Below are 25,865 nucleotides of genomic sequence, written 5' to 3' on the forward strand. Positions count from 1 at the left end.
GGAATCTGATGGATGTGGGGACATAGGTCAGTTCAGGAATCTGATGGACGTGGGGACACAGGTCAGTTCAGGAATCTGATGGATGTGGGGACACAGGTCAGTTCAGGAATCTGATGGATGTGGGGACGTAGGTCAGTTCAGGAATCTGATGGACATAGGGACATAGGTCAGTTCAGGAATCTAATGGACGTGAGGACACAGGTCAGTTCAGGAATCTGATGGATGTGGGGACGTAGGTCAGTTCAGGAATCTGATGGATGTGTGGACACAGGTCAGTTCAGGAATCTGATGGATGTGGGGACGTAGGTCAGTTCAGGAATCTGATGGACATAGGGACATAGGTCAGTTCAGGAATCTGATGGACGTGAGGACACAGGTCAGTTCAGGAATCTGATGGACGTGGGGACACAGGTCAGTTCAGGAATCTGATGGACGTGGGGACACAGGTCAGTTCAGGAATCTGATGGACGTGGGGACACAGGTCAGTTCAGGAATCTGATGGATGTGGGGACGTAGGTCAGTTCAGGAATCTGATGGACATAGGGACATAGGTCAGTTCAGGAATCTGATGGACGTGAGGACACAGGTCAGTTCAGGAATCTGATGGATGTGGGGACGTAGGTCAGTTCAGGAATCTGATGGATGTGTGGACACAGGTCAGTTCAGGAATCTGATGGATGTGGGGACGTAGGTCAGTTCAGGAATCTGATGGACATAGGGACATAGGTCAGTTCAGGAATCTGATGGACATAGGGACACAGGTCAGTTCAGGAATCTGATGGATGTGGGGACACAGGTCAGTTCAGGAATCTGATGGACATAGGGACATAGGTCAGTTCAAGAATCTGATGGACATAGGGACACAGGTCAGTCCCGGAATCTGATGGACATAGGGACATAGGTCAGTTCAAGAATCTGATGGACGTGGGGACACAGGTCAGTTCAGGAATCTGATGGACGTGGGGACACAGGTCAGTTCAGGAATCTGATGGACGTAGGGACATAGCTGTTTCTGCACCCACCACTTCAGGCTTCTGTACCTCCTGCCAGATGGTAGCAGTGAGAAGAGGGTGGGGATCCCTACTGAGTGATGCTGCCTTCTCGTAGATGCCATTATTGGTGGGGAGGGCAATGTCTGTGAGGGGCCAGGCCGGGTCCACCACCCTCTACAGCATCTGTCATTTTATTTGTTTCGAGATATAGAACCAACCCGGCCACCCCAATTTATCCCTAACCTAATCACAGGACTATTCACAATGACCAATTAAACTACCCGGTACATGGGAGGGAAGCAGAGCACCTGGGGAAACCCATGCATTCCACGGGGGCTGTACAGAGGACTGAGGGGTTGAATTTAGAACTCTGTAAGAGTGTTGCACTAACCACTACATTCCCACTGTGCATCACATGGGTGATGGTCTCACTGGGGTGGTCACAATTTGCAGGAACTTATACCTCACACATGGAATAGGTCGCTGCATCCTTCCTGGTCCGTCCCAAGTGACTGGGGGTTCTTGGAGTTTTCCCTGACAGGTTGAGCAAACTGGGGCTTTTCTCTGGAGTGAAGGAGGAGAGAGGTGTACAAGATGACAAGAGGCATTGATAGAGTGGACAACCAGAGTCTTCTCCCAGGGCTAATATGATTACATAATTTTAAGGTGATTGGAGGTAAATATAGGGGAATGTCAGAGGTAGGTTTTTGTTTTACACAGAGAGGGGTGAATGTGTGGAATGTGCTGCTAGGGGTGGTGGTAAAGGCAGATACATTAGCTTCTGTAACCTTTGTTTTGACCAGACAGAGTTGTTAGCCCCAAGCTGGGGCAACGTTCCCTCAAGGTGAGCATGCACATATCTTTTGCTACTAGTGCACAAAAGGTTGTCACCCTCTACCTCATTGGCACGTTAAGTATATTTTCACGATCGTACACAATCACATTTCCTTTTCCGGTTTCTGATGCCGATGGCATTGACAACATGGAGTTTGGGATGATTTATCTGCAGATTTTAGACTGGCTTGTTCATACTGTTTTCATTGAAGAAATTATTCAGTGCGCACAGGTTGTTGTCACTGGGCAAAAAAATTGTACTGCACAAGATTTTTGTACAGACTGGTCATACAAATTAGAGGGAACATTGAGCTGGACTAATCTTAGTCTGGCCTCTACCCTTTGACCTGTTTGGCATGGGCAACCCGACCAAGAGCCAAAGCGTAAAGCCCTGACTCCAGCCAATGGAGCCTGAGGCACATAAGCCTCCGAACCATGACAAGGTTGTGGTCCTCTTGGAGGAGTGATGGGAAAATAGAACATAAAACAGCACAGAACAGTCAAGCCCTTCATGTTTTACACAGAATGGTGGGTGCACAGAACGTGCTGTAGGGTGGTGGTCGAGGCAGATACAATAGGAGCATTTAGGAAACTCTCAGATAGGCACTTGTGTGACAGGAAAATGGAGGGCTATGTGGAAGGGGAGGGTTAGCTTGATCTTGGAGATTAAAAAGGTTGGAACAACATTGTGGGCCGAAGGGCCTGTACTGTGCTGTAATGTTGTATGTTATTTCTAACAGAGATACAGAGCCACAGAGAACAAGTGGTAGCTGTGAAAGGGAAGCTTCTTGCAAAAGTTGTGCCTAACTTTATCAACTTATTGCCCAATCAATCTAAGCCTTCCTCCTAACAACCCACAACCCTCCATTTTCCTTACACCAATGTGCCTATCTAAAAGTCCCTTATTAGCCTCTACCCCCATCCCTGGCAGTGTAATCCAGGCATTCATCACTCACTGTGTGAAAGAAAATAATCCACCTCTGACACCTTGCCCTTACTTTGCTCCACTTTCCTTAAACAGATATCCGACGGTGCCGGCCATCATGGCCTAGCTGTCCCTCCTAATCTTGTAAACCCACTGCGGGGTCTATGCCTCGCTAAAGGGAATCAAGTAACAGAAGCAGCAGACACACCAGGTCAGGCAGCGTCTGGAAGGGAACAAACAGTTGTTTGGGTCTGAGACCCTTCACCAGGACCGACTGTTCCTCTCCATAGACGCTGCCTGGCCCGGCCCGGCCCGGCCCGCCGGGTCCCCCCGCGTTTTCTGTGGCTTTCCAGCACCCGCAGAAAGGCTTGTGTTACCGGCACCGTTACTGTGAGGCTCCTATAAAACTGTGCTGGAGCCCCAGTTCCTCCTCAGAGAGGTACTCGTCCTGCGGGAGGTTCTGTCAGCGGGCTGGGTTTCTTCCTGCGGCCACTCTCGGGAGGGCGGAAGGCCGGAAGGGAAAAGGAACAAGGCGAGTGAATACTGCATTAGATTCTGTCAGCTTAAAGGGAAAAGGTGACCCGGAATCTTTAGCGGGGCTCGGAAAGTGCAGAGGAATGGGAGGGGCAGGAGAGCGGCCTGGCGCTGCGGCAGCCCGGAGCTCTGGTGAGGGGGCAGCCCAGCGGGAGGAATCGGCGGCGGGGGCAGAGCGCCAGGGGCGGGGAGAGGCCCAGTCTGAGCCCGGGAGTGAGGCCAAGGCCCCGGGGTAAAGGGGAGGCAACGCTGGTCGGCCGGGGCTGTGTTAGTCGGGCTGGGCTGGGGGGGTGGACCGAGGCCTGAAGCGCTGCCTCGGACGTTCCTGGAGCACCGACCTCTCCTCCGGATTGCAGAGCAGAGTCTTGGCGGCGGCGGGTAACCGGGGAGGGGGGTCGGGCCGGGCCTCCCCCGTCCCCACTTACCGCCCTGACCTTTCCCCATTAACCCCACAGGAGGCGGCGAATGTGAGGCCCGGCGCCGACCGCCGTACCATGGAGCCAGGGCACTGGGCACAGGGCACCGCTGATGGGCTCACGGCCCCCGCAGGTACGCCGGGGGAGGGACCGGGAGGTGGGGAGCAACTGAACGGCTGACGCTGCGGGGTATCCCCGGGGAAGGAGGCTGATCCCGGCTGGTCTAGGGTGGGGGGGGGGGTAGGAGGCACCGGCAGTGGAGTTGGTGGTGTCAGGGTGGAGATCGGTGCGGTCAGGATGGAGATCGGTGCGGTCAGGATGAAGATCGGTATGGTCAGGGTGGGGATCGATGTGGTCAGGATGGAGATCGGTGTGGTGGTCAGGGTGGAGATCGGTGTGGCAGGGTGACGAGGGGTGTGGTCAGGACAGAGATCGGTGTGGTGGTCAGGATGGAGATTGGTGTTGTGGTCAGGGTGAGGTCCATGGGTGACAGGCCTATGTGAGATCCGTGGGAGCGGGTGGCAGTCTGGGTGAGGATCCATTGGGAGTATGGTGGTCAGGTTTAGGATCCATGGGGTGGGAGGTCCAGGTGAGACCCCTGTTGGAGGGGGGGAGGTCCAGGTGAGACCCCTGTTGGAAGGGGAGAGGTCCAGGTGGAATCTCTGTTGGGGGGGGAGGTCCAGGTGAGACCCCTGTTGGAGGGGGGGAGGTCCAGGTGAGACTCCTGTGTGGGGGGGGGGAGGTCCAGGTGAAACCCCTGTTGGGGGGGGAGGTCCAGGTGAGATCCCTGTTGGGTGGGGGGGAAGGTCAGGGTGAGGTCCATGGAGGAGGGGGGCAGGCCCAGGTAAGAGCCACATGTTAATGAAGGAGTTTAATCTGATTAATGTGAGGTGATGTATTTTGCAAGTAAGTAATCATAACATGGTTCGGAAGATAGAGGCGGTGCTGGCCTTTGTTAATCGGGGCAGGGAGGTTATACCCCACATTTATATTGGTGAAACCTCACCTGGAGTAATGTGTGCAGTTCTGGTTACCACATGACAGGACACGTTTGATAATTCTGAAGAGAGGGCAGAGAGGTTTCACCTGGGATGGATCAAGAATTAGAATCTGGATTAGGTTTTCAGCACTCTCTTCTATGATGTGAATTTGTCGTTTTGGATAGGCATGAAGTTACTAGATATTAGAAGATTTATATATAGTGTAAAAAACGAGGAAGTGTTAATGCAGCATTCAGAAATCTGATGGCAGCAGGAAGAATCTGTTCCCTGAATTACTGAGTGTGGGTCTTGTGACATTTCATTAATGAGGAGAGACTGGAAGGCTACATGTTTTCCCTGGAGCTGAGGGTGTTAAGGGGAAGGATGATTGAGGTATATAATTGTGAGAGGTTAATATAATTATGTTCGAATGCAGAAAAAAAATCAAGGCAAGTGCAATGTTGGCATTCCTTTCGAGAGGACGAGAATGTAAAAGCAAAGATGTAATGTTGAGGCTTCATAAAGCACTCTGAGGCCTCACTTGGAGTACTATGAGCAGTTTTGGGCCCCTTTTTCTAAGAAAGGATGTTCTGACATTGGAGAGGGTTCAGAGGAGGTTCACAAAAATATTCTAGGAATGAAAGGGCTACCATATGAGGACCAATTGATGGCTCTGGACCTGTACTCACTGCAATTCAGAAGAATGAATGGGGATCTCATTAAAACCTATAGAATGTTGAAAGGCCTTGATAGAGTGGATGTGGAGAGAGTGTCTCTAGTATTGGGAGAGTCTAGAACTAGTGGGCACAGCCTCAGAATAGAGGGACGTCCATTAAGAACAGAGATAAGAAGAAATTTCTTCAGCCAGAGATTGGGAATTCGTTGCCACAGGCGGACGTAGAGGTCAAGTCATTGGGCATAGTTAAGGCAGATGTTGATAGATTCTTGATTAGTCAGAGCAGGAAGAGATACAGGGAGAAAGCAGGAGTTTGGGGCTGCGAGGGAGATGAGGAGGGATTTCTTGATGAAATGGTGTAGCAGCCTCAATTCTGCTCCTGTATATTATGGTCGTATACTTCCCCTTTCTGAATAGAACAGGAGACTGTGATTGGGATGTTTTTCAGCACGGGATTGGTGGCCACGTGGAATACACTGCCAGAGGGAGTGGTGGAGCTGAGTCACTGAAGGCATTAAAGTGACTCAATGAACACTTGTATCTCTTAGGCACAAATCACAGGTTTTGAGGAGGTAACCAGGACAGGTGAGGTAGCCAGTGCGATCCATGGACTTTACTGAACTTTTTGACATGGTGCATGGTGGGCTGGTGTAAGACCATAAGGCAAAATGGATTTGAGGTAAACTGGATTTCTGATAGGAAGGAGAGGGTAATACCGGTTGGGTGTTTGTGATTGGAAGTGTGTATCAAGTGGTGTACTACAGGGATTAGATCTGGGGCCTCATAATGGATGAGAATGTATGATGGGTCAATTTGTAGACGATGCAGATATTGTTGGAGTGATAGACAGTGAAGCTTATCCTGGAGTACTGTTGGACATAGATCACCTGGAAGGTTGGATGGGGCAGTCGCTGAGGGAATTTAATGCAGACGACTGTGAGGTAACGTTCTGTCAGCTTTCTGAGTGAGTTGTACACTGTAAGCTTCTGTGAAGCAGGCACTGGGACACCATTTATATCTCATACCTCTGTAGCCTCTCACTGGTTGGATCACATGCATCACTTTTATTTCCCAGCCAAATTAGACATATTTCCCCAGATTGCACTTCATTGGTAAATTCTTTGCCCACACAATCTGCTGTAATCCAATTGGAATTGGTTTACCATTGTCACATGTACTGAGACACAGTGAAAAACTTGTCCTGCGAGCTGTTCGTACAGATCAGATCCTTACACAGTGCGCTAAGATAGAACAAGGTAAATCAATAACAGAATGCAGAATAAAGTGTAACAGCTACTGAGAAAATGTAGTGTGGGCAGACAATAAGGTGCAAGCAAGATTTAATGAGATAGGTTATAGATTGTGAGGTCAAAAGTCGATTTTCTTGTTCAAGGGAATCATTCAATAGTCTTACAACAGCAGATAGAGGCTGTCCTTGAGTCCTCAGGCTTTCGTATCTTCTGCCCAATGGAGGGGGGGCGGGAGAAGAAAGAAGGGTGTGTGTGGGTGCTGGCTGCTTTACCGAGGCAGTACGAAGTGTAGACAGAGTCCGTGGAGGGGAGGCCGGTTTCTGTGAACTGCTGGGCAATGACCACAGTTTCTACACAAGAGAAAATCTGCAGATGCTGGAAATCCGAGCAACGCACACAAAATGCTGGAGGTACTCGGCAAGCCAGGCAGTCTCTACGGAAAAAAGTACAGTCGACATTTCAAGCCGAGACCTTTCAGCAAGACTGGAGAAAAAAAGATGAGGGGTAGATTTAAAAGGTGGGGTGGGGTGGTGAGAAACACAAGGTGATGGGTGTTCATCAAATTCTCAAACTTCTGTTATTGCCTCCCTCCCTCTTCTCCTTCACCATTCTCCATCCCTTTTTTCCCCTCTCTCACTTTATCTCTTTGCCCACCCATCGCCTCCCTCTGGTGCTCTTTCTCTCTTTTCTTTCTTCCATGGCCTTCTGTCCTCTCCTATTAGATTCCCCCTCCTCCAGCCCTGTATCTCTTTCACCAATCAACTTCCCAGCTCTTTGCTTCATCCCTCTCCCTCCTAGTTTCACCTATCACCTTGTGTTTCTCCCTCCCCTTCCCTCAACTTTTAAATCTACTCATCTTTTTTTCTCCAGTCCCAATGAAAGGTCTTGGCCCAAAACATCAACTGTACTTTTTTCCACAGATGCTGCCTGGCCTGCTGAGTTCCTCCAGCATTTTGTGTGTGTTGCTCTGCAGTTTCTTGTTCCAGCACCCAGCTGTTATGCATCCAGATAGGATGCTTTCAAAGGTGCATTGAAAACAAATTGGCAAGAGTTGACAGGGTACTTTCCCACCTCTTTGTGCCTTCAGCAGGGCTACCAAACAAGCCTTCAGTAATCCAGCTCTCCTAACCACAAAGCGGTGTAGGTGTGTGGCAGCTGAACACGTTACATGTGTTAACCCAAAGTTGAGAGTACATTTTGACAGAGCTTCTGTGGACAGATCAGAGTGTTGCTTACTGTAGTGTGGGTAACAGTCGTGTTTGTGCTCCTTCCTGTGTCTCAGCTGTCACTGAAGGCGGCCTGGAGTACGAGGACTCGGGCGAACTGATCTGTGTGAATCAGGAGACTGTGGAGAAGCTGACAGAAGGGTTAATCTCTCACTATCTCCCGGATCTGAAGCAACTGAAAAATGCCCTCCAGGAACTGACGTACGTCTGTGAATGTATTCAGTCTCGGCCATTGATTGTTTCATTGGATGCTAAGTCTAAGGGAAATGGGGAGCATTGATATCCCCACAGAAAGTGGCAACGCAGGGAGTCAGAGGGGTATACGAGGCATACAGCAAACATACTTTCACCATTTGGAGTGTTGACCATAAAAGGTCCAGAGGAGCTTCACGAGAATGCTTCTGGGAATGAAAGAGTTAACATATGATGAGTGTGTGAGTGATGGCTCTGGGCCTATACTCACTGGAGTGTAGAAGAACGGGGGGTGGAGGTGGAATGTCATTGAGTCCTATCACATATTGAAAGGCCTAGGTAGAATAGATGTGGAGAGATGTTTCCTATGGTGGAGGAGTCTAGAACCAGAGGACACAGCCTCAGAATAGAGGGACCTCCATTTAGAACAGAGATAAGGAGGAATTTCTTTATCCAGAGGGTGTTGAATCTGTGGAATTCATTGCCACAGACGGCTGTGGAGTCCAGGTCATTGGGTATATTTAAATGGAGGTTGATGGGTTCTTGATTAGTCAGGCTGTCAAAGGTTATGGAAGAAGGCAAGAGAATTGGGTTGAGAGGGATAATAAATCAGTCTGATGGAATGGCGGAGCAGATTCGATAGGCCGAATGGCCCACTTCTGCTCTTATGTCTAATGGTCTTATGGACTTAAAGGTTGGGATGTCATGTTGCAGCTGTATAAAACGTTCAGAGTATTGTGTGCAGTGTCAGGTGTGGGTGGGGAGAATAGGTAGGAGAGGGGATTATCAAGTGTGAAGCAATTTGCTTTACTTGTGAACCACAAACAAAATGCTGGAGGAACTCAGAAGGTCTGGCAGCATTTATGGAAAAGAGTACAGACGATGTTTTGGGCCAAGACCCTTCATCAAGACTGGAAAGGCGGGGGGGCGGGTAGAGGCCAGAATAAGATGGTAGGGGTAGTGGGGTCAGAGTAGGTGACAGGTGAGACCAGGTGAGGGGGAAGGTGAGTGAGTGGGGATAGTGGGTCAGAGTACAAGCTGACAGGTGATAAGTGAGACCAGGTGAGGGGGAAGGTGGGTGGTAGGGGTAGTGGGGTCAGAGTAAGTGATAGGTGAGACCAGGTGAGGGGGAGGAATTAAGTGAGAATCTATTGTGTTTACGATGTGCTTTCGGTATTGGGTGATTGTGAACGACCTGCCCCGTAGTTGAGCGGAGACCCTTCATTAAGACTGGAAAGGCATACGGGGGGGTGGGGGGGTGGGAGAAGCCAGAAGCCAGAATAAGGTGGTAGCAGATTGACAGTCTGTTCCTCTGTGAATTCTAGCACCAGGCTTCTCGCTGGGAGTGAGTGTGTGGTGTCTGAAGTGGGGCTGAGAGCAGTGTCGGGCTTTCTCTCTCCTTAAATCTGTTTGTGTTCACATTTTAGACAAAATCAAGTGGTTCTGTTGGACACTTTGGAACAGCAGATCGCCAAATTCCGCGAGTGCCATCTGGTGCTGGATATCAACGCTCTAGTGAGTACAGTGTGGAACAGAGGCAGTCGGGCAACAGAGAGAAATGGCTTCAGGGTCCAATTCTCCCCTGCCCCTACCAGCTCATTGGAAAAACTCTCCACTTGCCTACAACAGAGGCAAAGTTGAAGAGTAGCAGGGGTAACCGGGATCTCTGCTGCACTGCTCTGTATGTTTGTGGCTGCACCAACCCATGTCTCTCTGGTTCCAAGAGCAAAGTTACTCACTGGGTACTGGGGTGGGACACGCGGGATTCACAGGAGGAGAGGTTTCTCTGCTAATAATGTTAAAGGTTAAAAGGTGGATTTGCAATAAAATGTGCTTGGATAAATAAATGCTGGGTCAGACCCACAGCAGGATGGGAAATGTGACTTCTGCAATTTTTGATAATTAGGACGTAGATGCTATTTCAGGATTCTAGTTTGGTTAAAGTCAGTTCCAGTACACGAGCGTAAAGGAGAATGAAATTAAGGATCCAGTGCTTTCCCAGCATACATGATGAATGAACTCTTCTCGGGCTGCCAGCCGGGTGCAGATACCGATTTTAACTGATGTTTCGGACAAACTCTGCCCTCTTTGTCAGGGATGATGCCTGGGCATCTCTAGTCCAGTGGTATGTAAAACACAATAAGTATAAATAATTGAGATAACAGATCCATAGATGCAATGCACAGGAGTGTCTGTACGTAAGGGTCTAACAGGAAATGATAAAGTAGTGGTGGTTGGGGTTGTGGAGGGCTGAGTTGGTGGCTGGATGTTTTGTTCAACATTGCTACTTGGGGAGACATGGAGCGAACATGATTGCTGGAGGATCTCGGCGGGGGAATGTTGGGCAGCATCTCTGGTGGCAAAGGAGTACATGATACTTCAGTCCAGGAGCTAGCAAAGGGCTTAGAACTGGTCCATTGCCGCAGTGGGAATGAGGTGTCATTGACTGGACTGGTCCCAGGAGAGTGGATGTACAGTGTGAGGAAAGGCTTGAATAGACCAGGCTTGTGTTTCCTGGTGTTTGGTGGAATTGGGAGTGATCTCAGAGCTCAGTTGACAGTGCAGGGTAAGTTGGATGTAGGGAGGATGTGTGTCTGCCTAATGAGCCCAGAACCAGGGGCTCACACTCTTTGAAAAACAAGTGAGTCATGTTCGACTGAGATGAGGAGAAACTTCTTGCCTTGGAAGGTAGTGAATCTTTGGAATTATTGACCAGAGCATCTGTCTTCATTGGCCTTCAGAAATCTAAGTATTGAATACAGGAGTTGGGATATTATGTTGAAGCTGTAAAAGATGTTAGTGAAGCCTAAATTAGAGTATTGTGTGTGGTTCAGGTGACCTACCCACAGGAGAAATAGCAATAAGATTGAAACAGTGCAGAGAAAATTTAGAAGGATGTTGCCAGGAGTTTGCTACAGTGGTGGCCAGTCGGAGGTCGGAAGCCTGTGAAGGTTTGCTGATTAAGTACACTTTGTAGAAAAGGCAGTGGCTCACGACAGTTTGGAGCCTTGAGCAACGTCCAATCTGTAACTGATTGGCAACAACAAATTAAAGTAAGGCTGGGACAGAGTTAGAGGGGAGTTTTTGAGGCTTCAGCAAGGAGAGGCTTCATTCAGAGAAGGCAAACAAGTAGGTAGAGTTCCCCCCAACACCCACCCCACAGTTCTTCCTTCTTTATATCTGCTTAACTGGACAGTAGAGATGCCTGGCGGGAGAGTTGAATGCTCCGGTGATTGGGGATTTCTTGTGGGATGTGGGAAGGCAGGGAGACCTCCGGTGTCTCTGAATACTACAACTGCAGGAAGTGCGTCCAGCTGCAGCCTCTAACAGTCTGCGTTAAGGAGTCGGAGCTGGAACCGGATGAACAGGTAATTTGGGGGGCTGAGAGAGTAATAGATAGGACATATGGAGAGGTAGTTACACCTAAGATGCAGGACGCAGGACACTGGGAGACAGTCAGGAAGGGGAAAGGGGTGAAGGAGCCAGTGCAGAGTACCCCTGTGGCCGACCCCCTCAACAACGGGTACATCACTTTGGATACTGTCTGGGGAAATCACCTAACAGGAAAGACACAGTGATCCAGTCTCTGGCATTGAGTCTGAGTGACTCAGACGGAAGGAGTGAGAACAGATGTGCTTTGGTGATTAGGGATTTGTTCACTGGGGAACAGACAGGATGTTCTGTGGGTGAGAATGAGATTCCCAGATGGTGTGTTACCTCCCGGGTGCCAGGGGCCAGGACATCTGGGATCGAGTCCTCGGCATTCTTAAGTGGGAGGGTGAACAGCCAGAAGTCGTGGTCCATGCAGGTACCAATGATGTGGGTGGGACGAGTGACGAGGTTCTGCACTGGGACTTCAGAGGGTTAGGTGCTAGGTTAAAGGGCAGGACCTGCAGGGTTGTGATCTCAGGATTGCCACCCACACCACGTACCAGCGAGGTCAGCACAGGGAAGATTTTACAGTTTACTATGTAGCTAAGGAGTTGGTGTAGGAGGGAGGGCATAAGATGTTTGGATCATCATCCAGGGAAGGTGGAACCTCTACAGAAAAGATGGTTTGCACCTCAACTGGAAGGGGACTAATATAAGATATAGGAGCAGAATTAGACCATTTGGCCCATCGAGCCTGCTTTGCCATTTCATCATGCTGATCCATTTTCCCTCTCAGCCCCAGTCTCCTGCCTTTCCTCCGTATCCCTTCATATCCTGACCAGTCAAGAATCTATCAACCTCTGCCTTAAATGTACATAAAGACTTGGCCTTCCACAGTTGCCTGTGGCAACGAATTCCATAGATTCACCACTCTCTGGCTAAAGAAATCCCTCCTCATCTCCATTCTAAAAGGATGCCCTCTCCACATCCACTCTATCAAGGTCTTTTAATATTCAATAGGTTTCACTGAGGTCATCCCTCATTTCTGAATTCTAGTGAATACGGGCCCAGAGCCATCAAACACTACCGGAGGAACTAGACCAGGGAGAGAACGAGGAGGAGTGACTAACTGGGCAAAGGGGCAAGGTTAGCGGGAGAATTAGCGGAAGGCTAGCGGGAGAATTAGCGGAAGGTTAGTGGGAGAACGAGGAGGAGGAGTAACCAGGCAAAGGGGCAAGGTTAGCAGGAGAATTAGCATTGCTAACCTGTTCTGTTACAGTTGTTTTTGAATGGACTCATTAGCAGAATCATAGAGTAGTACAGCACAGAGAAAGGCCAATCGGCCCATCTGGTGCATGCTGAACTATTCTGCCCAGTCCCATCTATCTGCACCTGGTCCATTGCCCTCCACACACCTCACAGGTACACTCAGTGGCAACTCTATTACGTATCTCCTGTGCCGAATAAAGTAACGACTGAGTCTATGTTGGTGGTCTGCTGCTGCTGCAGCCCACGATGCGTCGTGCGTTCAGAGAGGTTCTTCTGCACACCACTGTTGTAACGTGAGGTTAGCTGAGTTCCTTTCACCTTGACCCAGCCTGGCCATTCCCCTCTGAACAAATGGGGTAAATCACACTGTGCAGCACCAGCAAACCTTCCCGCTAGGATACTGGACTAGAATATAAAAGCAAGAATGGAATGTGGAGACTGGTGACGAATCGTACAATGTTAGAATCCCTATTTAAAATGTCCCATTCCAAATCTGCATTTGAAATAATTATGATGGTCTGATCAAGTGATTTCCTGCCCCCCCCCCCCCGCCGACCCCGACCAACAGTAGAATCTCCTGGTCCGTCTAGACCAGGCAGAGGCAGATTTAAACCCTCAGTCTGGCTTTGCTAGGGAGGTGTGGAGGTTGGGTTTGACAGTTGGTGAACAGTTGTGTTGGAAAGGTAAAGACAAAGTGTGTCGTGGAAGAAGCTCTGTATATTTTTAAATTTTTGTACATATATGTTTGTTTTTATTTGTCTATTTGTAAATATTTTCTCTTCACAACTTTTGGTCAGTTTTTGGACATTTTTCATCCAGCACTAAGTAAGACCCCCTGCAGTAACGTACTGTTGCAGCTGCCTGTCTGTGTTTCTCCCCCAAATGCTGACCCTCGTTGGCCATGCTGACCCACACCTGACAGTGAGGTGTGACAACAATTGATCCCCCAGCATCCAGAAACACATGGGGGCATGGTAGGAAATGGCGTCGTGGTGAAGGAGCAGCCACGGTGTGTCTGAATGGCAGAGCAGAATATTTACTTCACCTCCCACTGCGGGTTCTGAGCGAGGGGGGGGACGGAGCCAGTCACCAGCTACAGAGTAGGACTCCAGCTGTGTACTGGTCTTGGCATCTGAAATGTGGTTACTGGTAAATATCGAACTGGTCAGATATTGGGTGCCGTTCATCTGCAAGATGATGTTCAGAGCCAGAGGCATCATTCTACCCGGCAGCAGTCAGTCTGTGTCTGTCTATCTGTCTCTCTCTCTCTGTCTCACACTCTCAATCTCACTCACTCACACATACACACACACACACACACACACACTCTGTCTCACACTCTCAATCTCACTCACACACACACACACACACACACACACTGTCTCACACTCTCAATCTCACTCACACACACACACACACACACACTCTGTCTCACACTCTCAATCTCACTCACACACACACACACACACTCTGTTTTACGCTATCAGTCTCACTCTCTCTCACTCTCAGTCTCTCACTCTCAATCTCTCTATCTCACACACACACACACACACAGTCTCAGCTCAAGATTTGACAGAAGATTTTCAAGGGATTTTTTTTCTCTGCGTGGTGCTTTTGCACTTCTCCTCACCTGCCCCTGGTGTCTCTCCTCCTTCCCTTTCTCCTATGGTCCACTCTCTTATCAGATTCCTCCTTCAGCCTTTTATCTTTTTCAGCTGTCACCTTTCAGCTTGTTCTCCCTCCCCTCCCCCCACCCTCTTATTCTGGCAACTTCCCGCTTCCTTTCCGGTCCCGATGAACAGTCTCAGCCCGAAACATTGACTGTTTATTCCTCTCCATAGATGCTGCCCGACCTGCCGGGTTACTCCAGCATTTTGTGTGTGTTGCTCTGGATTTCCAGAATCTGCAAAGTCTCTCTGTGTTCATATATTTTCCTGTAGTTCACAGAGGCCAAATGTTACCACGATAAACTGGTGAACATTCGGAGGGAAATGGTCATGTTGCATGAAAGGACGACAAGACTGAAGGTATGGAACCCCACGACTCGTCCTGAATGGAGCTTCTAACCACCCACGAACCCCGGACATGTTACTATCAGCCCTCTCTCCACTTTGCCTGCATTCTCTGTACTTTAGCACTGCAGCACAGAAACACATAGGCCCTTCAGCCCCACTGTTTCATGCCAACCCAAGGTGCTCATCTGCACTATTCCAATTTGCCCATATCTCACCTTTCCACCCCATGTATCTGACCACTTGTCTAATAAAACTCGTTACTGAAGCTGCCTTAACCACGTCCTCTGATTTTCAGATTTCAGACCCAGAGTGGTGGAGGAAGGGGCTTCAGGACTCAGACTCTGTTCGTCTGGGATAACTCCAGGCATGGAGCTCCGTGGGATGGGTGGAGACTTTCCAGGCCTTGTTTTATTTTTAATTACAGTATGTTACCGACCCCTGCTATCACTTGCTGATGGTGCATTTTCCGTTTGTCACACTCCTGACGTGCCAGCAGCCGGGAGACCTGATACTTATCACCCACCATTGACCACACTTCAGCTTGTGGTGACACTGCCTGTTGTGCAGTGTTGGCAAGTGGATTTGGGGCTTTAAATGGTGGAAGTGGGAATGCAGTCCAGCAATCGGTAAATCCCGGTTGCCTGATCCAGGATCAGATGGGAACGGTCAAGGAATGATCGATCTGGTTGACTCCTGTTGTCGCTGGGGGTGCTTTACTTCAGCCAAAGGCAGGCAATGTCCGTGCCTCCAGAAATGGGATGAATTTTGGCTGTTGTCATTCACTGACTATCTTCACAGTTACTTTTAGCTGCTCCTTTATCATAGTGTTTGTCAATGGCTTTGTATCAGCCCCGTCCCTGCGGTTCCCAAGGACCCCTCGACCCTGCAGTGCCCACTGGCCCTCATGCTGTGGTCTTTAATTTGAGGTTTGGAGTTTTCTGCTGTGCTTGAATTCTGCCTTCTGTGACAACCCCACCATGTCCTGTGGGGATCGGCGTTCCGGGTCTGTGGGGAACGTGGGGATCGGCGTTCCGGGTCTGTGGGGAACGTGGGGATCGGTGTTCCAGATCTGTGGGGATCGGCATTCTGGGGGACGTGGGGAATATGGGGACCAGTGTTCTGCAGATGTGGGGCTCAGTGTTCTGGGGGATGTGGGGACATGGGGATCGGCGTTCCAGGTCTGTGGGGAACGTGGGGATCGGTGTTCCGGATCTGTGGGGAACTTGGGGATCGGCGTTCTGGGTCTGTGGGGAACATGGGGACCAGTGTTCTGCGGATGTGGGGCTCAGTGTTCTGGGGGATGTGGGGACATGGGGATCGGCGTTCCAGGTCTGTGGGGAACGTGGGGATCGGTGTTCCGGATCTGTGGGGAACGTGGGGATCGGCGTTCTGGGTCTGTGGGGAACATGGGGACCAGTGTTCTGCAGATGTGGGGCTCGGTGTTCTGGGGGATGTGGGGACATGGGGATCAGCGTTCCAGGTCTGTGGGGAACGTGGGGATCGGTGTTCCGGATCTGTGGGGAACGTGGGGATCGGCATTCTGGGTCTGTGGGGAACATGGAGATCAGTGTTCTGGGGAATGTGGGGATCGGTGTTCTGGGTCTATAGGTAACACATTTGCATGGTTTCTCTGTTTGCAGAGACGAGCTTTGAAACTTCAGCAGCAGAGACAGAGAGAAGTGCTGGAACACGAGCAGCAACGGGAGAAAGAGCTGGAGCGAGAGCGGCAACTGGTCGCTAAGCCTGCGAAGCTCTCGTAGGCACCAGGGGCTGTGGCTTTAACAGCAAACACCAGTGGACTGGAGGTTCTGTGTGTTTGGAGGACGTCCTGCCACACAATGTTTCAGAGCACGGAGTTATGAATACTAACCTGCAGTTCATCTGCTGTGAACAACTCAAAATACCAACCGTAGGAAACCAAAATGCGCTTTTTATGAAGGGGGTCTTTAGGGAGATTTTCACTGGGACCGCTGGGTGATGCGTGGTCCAACATTATACGCAGTGCCCAGTGCCGGGTACGATGTTGGACCACGCATTGTAGCCGTGATGTCGTGCCCTGGCACTGCATGGCTTTCATTGTCCTCAAACAACAATGGTTCCGGATTCTTCTACCCCTTGGAACAATGGTTAATCAGGCAGTGATGGACGAGAATGCTGTCATCACTCCCTTGAGTGAGGTCTCTGAGGCAGCAGGTTGTCTCGTCGTTTCTCTGTGGCTAGGACGGGGGTCCAGGGTCTGGTGAAGTCAGACTGGGTGTCACAACTGAGGCTGCCGCGTTATCTTCAGGTTTATGGATCGGGCCTTTCGGATGCCCGCACTAGGTGAGAATAGTTACTAAACTGTGAGCAGGTCTCGGGGTTTGGTTTGGGGCTGATGCCCCAACATGGAACACAGTCTGGATTTTAGATGTGACTGGCTGCAGCACAGGTTTGTCAGGAGAAGCAGACGTAGAGATCCCACTCTGAGTTGGCAGCTGGGAATGCTGCTCTCTGTCCTCTCTGCTTACATTTGCTCACCTCACCTCCGCTCAGGGTTTCATTACAATCACTGATGACTTAGACCGATGGTAGGTTTGCTTTCAGAATCACTTTAATGCCATTCCTAAAGTTGTTTAAACTCAATTCCACCACAGGCATGTCTGCCTCGGCCTCTGCTCCAGACTGAAATGTGACTGTAATGTTGGTGATAGGTTCTGAAGGGAACATTTACAGTCACTAGACCTTGACCACACTGCTCCATCAGGGCTCGCTTCTCCAGTCCAGGACCTGTGCCCCGCCAGAGCTCAGTCAGACTGCTGCCTAGAGACAGCTACTGAAACGGTGTTTACTGCCTTCCTGATTGTGGCTGGGAGGCTGGAATTTCCCCTCTATGCAATGGGCTCATTCTGTAAGCCAAGTTAAACTCTGATCTCCCCCGGTCACAATGGGTGGAGGAGTTTTTCATTTGCTTCTTAAACCCCATCACCCCTACAGGGGCTTGGCCTCCAACTGCAGCTCACCAGAGTCCTTGGTCCTGAGCCAATAGAAGGTTGATGGGCCCTGTGGCTTCCAGTTTCACCCCATGACTTCATACGTCTTCTTGGTGAGTGTCCCAGGAACGAGGTGGTTGGAGCTTCTGTTGGTGTTGGCTGTGCATCTTTACAGGATTCCCAAGCCCCCACCTCCAAGCCTGGCTTGGAACCATCGATGGCGGAGTTAGGTGGGGAGGTTCATCAGTGGAAATCATCTGGGAACTAACAAACCACCCCAAAACAAAATTAAAAGTTTCCACTTGGCTTTTTTGATTATGCTCACATGAAATAAAATGTAAGATGTTGGAAATAAAAGATTAAAGATCAGCTTTATTTGTCACATGTACACAGAAACATACAGTGAAATGTGTCGTTTGCATCGACGACCCCACAGTCCGAGGGTGCGCTGGGGTGGGGTGGGGGGGGGGGAGACAGCCCATAAGTGTAACCGTGCGTCCGACACCAATAAAGTTCAATGTAAATTAAAGTACATATATGTCACCATATATGATTCATTTTCTTGCGGGCATTCTCATTTGACACCATGGAATCAATGAAAAACTACACACAAAGACAGACCAGCAACCGATGTGCATGTCCACAACTCATTTGCCATAACCCATAGGTCTTTGGAAACCAGAACACCCTGAGGAAACCCATGCGGTCACGGGGAGAAAGTACGAACTCCTTACAGACAGCAGTGGGAAGTGAACCGCGACTCCTGGTGCGGTAAGTCGTTACTCTAAACATTATGCTACCATGATGAAATGTTCCACAAGTGGGGCAGGAGCAGTGTCTTGTCATCAGCCTCCACAGCTGCTGCTTGACCAGCCGTGTTTCCCGTACACAGTATTTTACATAGAATCACGCGTGTTTGAAGGCTGAGGCACCCGTGGTTTGAATCCTCACGAGCCCTGATTGCCTTCACTGAAAGAAGCCCTAAGTGACTGCTCTGTCCTGTCCTGTCCCCTGCACCCCACTCCCCACCCACTGCTTGGACGTGCTCAGATTGCACGGGGCTGGGCTCTGACCCAGCATGACACCCATTGGGGCCGAGTTGCTGGAGGGGTTGGGGCCAGGGTGCTGGTTTGTGTTTGATTGGTGGGCACATCTGTGGGAGGGGCAAATGTTTCAACCAACAGGTAAGCAAGTTACTGGCACCTTAAAACCAGTCACCATGGTTTGCAGCTCATCTAGGAGAAGAAAACCTCCACTACATCATGATCATGGGGAAGGGTTTGGGAGTAAACCCCAAGGGGAAAAATCTAGAACTGAAGTCCCTAAGGCAGTCCTACGTTGAGTTCAACACTGATTGGCAACTTTGCGTTGCCTCAGCTGCCAAACTATCAGCGTCTGCCATCCCTTTGGATTCATCAGCCGTGTGGTATGGGGGAGCTTGCTACATGGGCAACAGCTTGCTCTCCATATCGTACTGTCCTGACTTGCAAGTCACATAGACAGCTGGGACACAACAGACATGGTCAGTCCACCTAATGGAGGGCATCAAGATCCCATCCAGCCCTAGGGACCATTTCACCAATAGACCCAACACCTCCTGATCGCTACATGCCCTGGATTATTAGTTTAGTCCACACAGACCTCCTTTCACCATGTCCTCTTGGGTGAACACAATCTGATAGGACCTCACTCCATCCAGACAGTCCTTCCTTTATCTTTGGGTGGTCCCACTCCGCCCCTTGCCTACCCTCTTGTTAATGTTCAAACCTCTTCGGCACATATATATAGTCAGGGTGCCAAAGACTTTTGCACAGTTCTGTAGTAATTCTATGTATTGCCCTGTACTGCTGCAAAAAAAAACTAAATTCATGACATGTGAGTGATGATAAACCTGATTGTGATGTAGGTCCCTATTGTGGACTGAGAGTGAGAAAGGGGCAGGAAGAGGGGAATCCTGGTTGTGAAAATGGGAATGGAGAGTGGAGGGAGCAGGAGGCACCAGAGAGATATTTTGTAATGATCAGGAAACCAATTGTTTGGAATTATATGACCTTGCCTGGCGTCTCAGGGCTGGGTGAGTCTGCACTCACCCCACCCCTACCCCTGGCACTCCTCTGCCACCCGACCCACACCCCTCCTGTACCCCCCCACCCTCCCCACTCCCAAAATCCTTTGCTCCCGCCAGATTCACAAACTCACTCTCCGCTCCATGTTGACAAATACAGTTCTGTGCAAACAACACACATCAAAGTTGCTGGTGAATGCAGCAGGCCAGGCAGCATCTCTAGGAAGAAGTACAGTCGACGTTTCGGGTCGAAGGGTCTTGGCCCGAAACGTCGACTGTACCTCTTCCTAGAGATGCTGCCTAGCCTGCTGCGTTCACCAGCAACTTTGATGTGTGTTGCTTGAATTTCCAGCATCTGCAGAATTCCTCATGTTTGCAGTTCTGTGCAAAGGTTTTTGGCACCCTAGCTAGATGTATGCCCAAGACATTTTTGCAGTACTGTGTGTATAAAATGCCTTTGAATTTTCCTTGACCATTTCTGCCTTCTCAGTCCCCTGCTTGAGTTCTTTCCTACCATGTTTTACTCCTTAGGAACAATCTTGTCCGATCTCTGCTTTCTAAACCTTACATATGCTCCTTGTTCTTCTCCTAAATGTACAATGAGAGGCCAAGCCCTTTTCTCATTACCACCACCAGGAAGCGGGTACAGGAACCTCAGGACCCACACCACCAGATTCAGGAACAGTTATTACCCAGCAACCATCAGGTCCCACACCACCAGGTTTAGGAACAGTTATTACTCTACAACAATCAGGTCCCACACTACCAGGTTCAGGAACAGTTATTACCCCTCAACCATCAAGTCCCACACCACCAGGTTCAGGAACAGTTATTACCCCTCAACCACCAGGTTCGGGAACAGTTATTACCCCTCAACCTTCAGGTCCCACACCACCAGGTTCAGGAACAGTTATTATCCCTCAACCATCAGGTCCCACACCACCAGGTTCAGGAACAGTTATTACCCCTCAACCATCAGGTCCCACACCACCAGGTTCAGGAACAGTTATTACCCCTCAACCATCAGGGTTTTCTTTGCACAGTGGTTATTTGTCAGTCTTTGTATATGAATAGCATATTGTAAACTCTATTGTTTAATGTTCTTGTAAATACCTACAGGAGCATAAATCTCAAGGTGGTGTATAATTTATACTTACTTTGCTAATACATCTACTTTGAACTTTGAAATCTCTTTCATAGAACCATAGAAACTACAGCACAGAAACAGGCCTTTTGGCCCTTCTTGGCTGTGCCGAAGCATTTTCTGCCTAGTCCCACTGACCTGCACATGGACCATATCCCTCCATACCCCTCCCATCCATGTATGTGTCCAATTTATTCTTAAATGTTAAAAAATAACCTGCATTTACCACCTCGTCTGGCAGCTCATTCCATACTCCCACCACTCTCTGTGTGAAGAAGCCCCCCCTAATGTTCCCTTTAAAACTTTTCTCCCTTCACCCTTAGCCCATGTCCTCTGGTTTTTTTCTCCCCTTGCCTCAGTGGAAAAAGCCTGTTTGTATTCACTCTATCTATACCCATCATAATTTTATATACCTCTATCAAATCTCCCCTCATTCTTCTACGCTCCAGGGAATAAAGTCCTAACCTATTCAACCTTTCTCTGTAACTGAGATTCTCAAGTCCCAGCAACATCCTTGTAAACCTTCTCTGCACTCTTTCAACCTTATTTATATCCTTCCTGTAATTTGGTGACCAAAACTGAACACAATACTCCAGATTCGGCCTCACCAATGCCTTATACAACCTCATCATAACATTCCAGCTCTTATACTCAATACTTCGATTAATAAAGGCCAATGTACCAAAAGCTCTCTTTACGACCCTATCTACCTGTGACGACACTTTTAGGGAATTTTGTATCTGTATTCCCAGATCCCTCTGTTCCACTGCACTCCTCAGTGGCTTACCATTAACCCTGTATGTTCTACGTTGGTTTGTCCTTCCGACGTGCAATACCTCACACTTGTCAGTATTAACCTCCATCTGCCATTTTTCAGCCCATTTATCCAGTTGGTCCAAGGCCCTCTGCAGGCTCTGAAAACCTTCCTCACTGTCTACTACACCTCCAATCTTTGTATCATCAGCAAACTTGCTGATCCATTTTACCACATTATCATCCAGATCATTGATATAGATGACAAATAACAATGGACCCAGCACTGATCCCTGTGGCACACCACTAGTCACAGGCCTCCACTCAGAGAAGCAATTCTCTACCACCACTCTCTGGCTTCTTCCATCGAGCCAATGTCTAATCCAATTTACCACCTCTCCATGTATACCTAGTGACTGAATTTTCCTAACTAACCTCCCATGCGGGACCTTGTCAAAGGCCTTACTGAAGTCCATGTAGACAATATCCACTGCCTTCCCTTCATCCACTTTCCTGGTAACCTCCTTGAAAAACTCCAACAGATTGGTCAAACATGACCTACCACACACAAAGCCATGTTGACTCTCCCTAATAAGCCCTGTCTATCCAAATGCTTGTAGATTCTGTCTCTTAGTACTCCCTCCAATAACTTACCTACTACTGACGTTAAACTCACCAGCCTATAATTTCCCAGATTACTTTTCGATCCTTTTTTAAACAACGGAACAACATGAGCTACTCTCCAATCCTCCGGCACTTCACCCGTAGACAGCGACATTTTAAATATTTCTGCCAGGCCCCCCGTAATTTCAACACTAGTCTCCTTCAAAGTCCGAGGGAACACTCTGTCAGGTCCCGGGGATTTATCCACTTTAATTTTCCTCAAGACAGCAAGCACCTCCTCCTTTTCGATCTGTACAGTCTCTATGATCTCACTACTTGTTTCCCTTAATTCCATAGACTTCATGCCAGTTTCCTTAGTAAACACAGACGCAAAAAACCTATTTAAGATCTCCCCCATTTCCTTTGGTTCCGCACATAGCCGACCACTCTGATCTTCAAGAGGACCAATTTTATCCCTTACAATCCTTTTGCTCTTAATATACTTGTAAAAGCTCTTTGGATTATCCTTCACTTTGACTGCCAAGGCAACCTCATGTCTTCTTTTTCATGTCTTCATTTTCCAAGGTTCCATTCCCTTCCTTACTCGTCCCTCCTCTTTACCAGAATTTTCCAGTTATGAAATCGGATCGGCTGCTCTCTAATTGTCTCACCCATGGAAGACGTGCACTTGCCCAATTACTTCTGCTCCTAATTAACTCTTGCCTGATGATGTCGCAAAGTAACACACACAAAATGTAACAGATTTGTTTGTGTTGTTATGTAACTTCATCTGATTGCATGCTTCCCAACTGACCTCTGGACATTCAAAATTTCAAGTAAATTTATTGCCCAAGTACACATCTCACACCCTGTACAGTCCCTGAGATACAAGAAACGCAATAGAATCAATGAAAAACCACACCCAACTACACAGAGAAGCAATCAAAACTGCAAATAAACTTCAAACTGCAAACACAAAAAAAGAAATTAGCAATAAATATTGATAAGCTGAGTAAAGAGTCCTTGAAAGGGAGTCCCTTGGTTGTGAGAACATTTCAGTGATGGGGCAAGTGAACTTATCTCCTTTGGCTCAGGAGCCTGATGGTTGGGAGATAATAACTGTTCCTGAACCTGGTGCTGTGAGTCCATTTCCTGATGCTGGTAGCGAGAGGAGGATATGCCCTGTTTTAGTGGGGTTCTTGATGGATGCTGCTTTCCAGTGTAGATTTGCTCATTGCTACGGAGGACCTTCCCTGTGATGGACTGGGCCATATGTTCCACTTCTTGGGTGCTTTAACATTCAAGAGCACTGGTACTTCCTTACCAGTTCATGATACAACCAGTCACTGCACATCGATAGAAGTTTGTCAAAGTTTGAGATGACATGCTGAATCTTCACAAATTGCTAAGGAAGTAGAGACACTGTCATGCTTTCTTCATAATTGCACTTGGTCCCAGGACAGATACTCTGAGATGATAACACTGAGGAATTTAAAGTTGCTGACCCTCTCCACTTCTGATCTGGTGAGCAGGAAAGTTACGAGAAGTCCAGGTACGATCTCCAGAAAGCCATCTCATGGGCCAAGTTGCAATTCCAGACTAAACTTCAATCATCAAAGCAGGCTTGAATACGATCATGTCTTATAAGTATTTGTTAAATAGGGGCCGTGCACAATTCTGATTTGATGGAGACAGACATGAGAAGCGCAGAGGAACACCTGGAGTAACTTCTGAAATGCCCGGTTCGCTGCCGCTGCTACTGTGTGATCGAGAATCTCCAGAGGGAAGGCCCCAAAATCCCCATCTTTGCCTGCTGCTGGCAACTGGGGCTGGGGTCGAAGCGTTCAGCAGAGTTGGTGCTCGGTGTCGGAGGGCTGGTTGGAACTCGAAGTTTTCGGACGACTCAGAGTTGGACTGTGGTCAGGTATGGCAGGGAGAGTTTTCTTCCTTCTCCCATTTGTGTGAGATGTGGGACTTTCGAGAGACTTTGAACTTTTTACCATCTCATGGTCTGTTCTTCATCAAGTTATGGTATTGTTGCACTGTTGTAACTATATGTTATAATTATGTGGGTTTTGTCAGTTTTCCAGTCTTGGTCTGTCCTGTGTTTCTGTGATATCACACCAGAGGAATATTGTATCATTTCTTAATGCATGTATTACTAAATGACAATAAAAGAGCACTGCGTGTCCTCATAATCTAATCTAATCCTCTCCGGTGATAGTAATGAGAAGAGATTGAGTGAGTGTATCAGTGGAGGAAAACTGGTGAGGACAGACATAGAGAGTCCTCACACTGTCCTGTCATTCACTGGAGGTCGGAGGGATTGTACATCCCATGGTAATGTGAAAATGTTGGTTCAAAGGTTCAAAGGTCCAATGTCAGAGAAATGAAATGTTGGGATCAGGGAATTAGAAGGTGGCAATGGACTTTGGACCGGCTCTATCCAGGGACTCCACTCCAGTCCATTCCCACTTCCATCTGCTGCCAGCAGGCAACAGAGAAGGTGATCTGCTGTAGGACAGAGGTGATCTAGTGTGTGGGGTGAGCTGGTGTGGGGTGTGACCCAGTGTGTGGTATGTGATTCAGTGTATGTGGTGTGAGAGTGTGTGTGTGCGTGTGTGTGGTGGCCCAGTGTGAGGTGATGGAATTACATCTTTTGAAAGGGATGACATAAGGTTAGAGAATGTTGAATCTTTGTGGGAGGAGTTAAGAAACTGCAAGAGTTAAAAAAAAACATTATGGATTTCATATATAGGCCTCCAATTAGTAGCCAAGATGTGGGGTTGAGTTTGCAAAGGGAGCTGGAAAAGGGTAATGTCACAATTGTAATGGGTAACTTCAATATGCAAGGGGATTGGGAAAATCAGGTTGGCGTCAGATTGCGAGACAGGGAATATGTTGAACGCTTATGAAATGTTTTTCTTAGAGCAGCTTGTGCTCGGGGAAAGGGTATCTTAGATTAGGTGCTGTGTAATAACCCAGATCTTATTAGGGAACTTAATGTAAAGGGACCCTGAGGAGGCAGTGATGATGATATGACTGAATCCATACTGCAGTTTGAGAGGAAGAAGCTCAAGTCAGATGTACCAGTATCACAATGGAATAAAGAGAATTACAGACGCATGGGAGAGGAGCTTGCCCTGGTATATTGGAGGAGAATACTGGCAGGGATGATGGCAGAGCAGAGATGGCTGAAGTTTCTGGGAATAGTTCACAAAGCACAGGATAGATATGTCCCACAGAGGAAGTTCTCATATGGCAGGGATAGGCAACCATGGCTGACAAAGGAAGTTAAGGACTGCATAAAGCCAAGGAAAGGGCATATAGGTAGCAAAAGTGAGTGGGAAGTTGGTTGATTGGGAAACTTTTAAAATCCAACAAAAGGGAATTAAAAAAACTATAAGAAGGGAAAAGATGAAATATGAGGGCAGACTAGCCAATAATATAAAGCAGGACACCAAAAGTTTTTTCAGTTATATAAAGAGTAAAAGGGAGGTGAGAGTTTATATTGGATCACTGGAAAATTATGTTGGTGAGGTAGTAATGGGGTCAAAGATATGGCAGATGAACTTAATAGGTACTTTGCATCAGTCTTCACAGTGGAAGACACTGGCAGTGTGCCAGAGGTCCGTGAGTGTCAGGGAGCA

At 48.5% G+C, this 25,865-nt stretch overlaps 1 protein-coding gene across 3 annotated transcripts; it reads left to right on the forward strand.

The window, feature by feature from the left end:
* Positions 1-2,800: 2,800 nt before the first annotated feature.
* bloc1s6 (biogenesis of lysosomal organelles complex-1, subunit 6, pallidin) lies at positions 2,801-18,103 on the forward strand. 3 transcript variants are annotated; one of them, XM_063066283.1, is made up of 6 exons: positions 2,836-3,283; positions 3,741-3,834; positions 7,890-8,034; positions 9,453-9,540; positions 14,607-14,693; positions 16,322-18,103. In XM_063066283.1, the coding sequence occupies exons 2-6, from the start codon at positions 3,780-3,782 to the stop codon at positions 16,439-16,441; spliced, it is 495 nt and encodes a 164-aa protein (XP_062922353.1). In that variant the 5' UTR covers positions 2,836-3,283; positions 3,741-3,779; the 3' UTR covers positions 16,442-18,103. The 3 variants fall into 3 exon arrangements, with proteins under 3 accessions (XP_062922355.1, XP_062922353.1, XP_062922354.1); XM_063066284.1 differs by lacking the exon at positions 2,836-3,283 and adding an exon at positions 3,382-3,417; XM_063066285.1 differs by lacking the exon at positions 14,607-14,693 and having other exon boundaries at positions 2,801-3,283.
* The last annotated feature ends 7,762 nt before the right edge of the window (positions 18,104-25,865 follow it).

This window comes from Mobula hypostoma, chromosome 13 (assembly GCF_963921235.1).
Source record: "Mobula hypostoma chromosome 13, sMobHyp1.1, whole genome shotgun sequence".
Taxonomy (NCBI): domain Eukaryota; kingdom Metazoa; phylum Chordata; class Chondrichthyes; order Myliobatiformes; family Myliobatidae; genus Mobula; species Mobula hypostoma.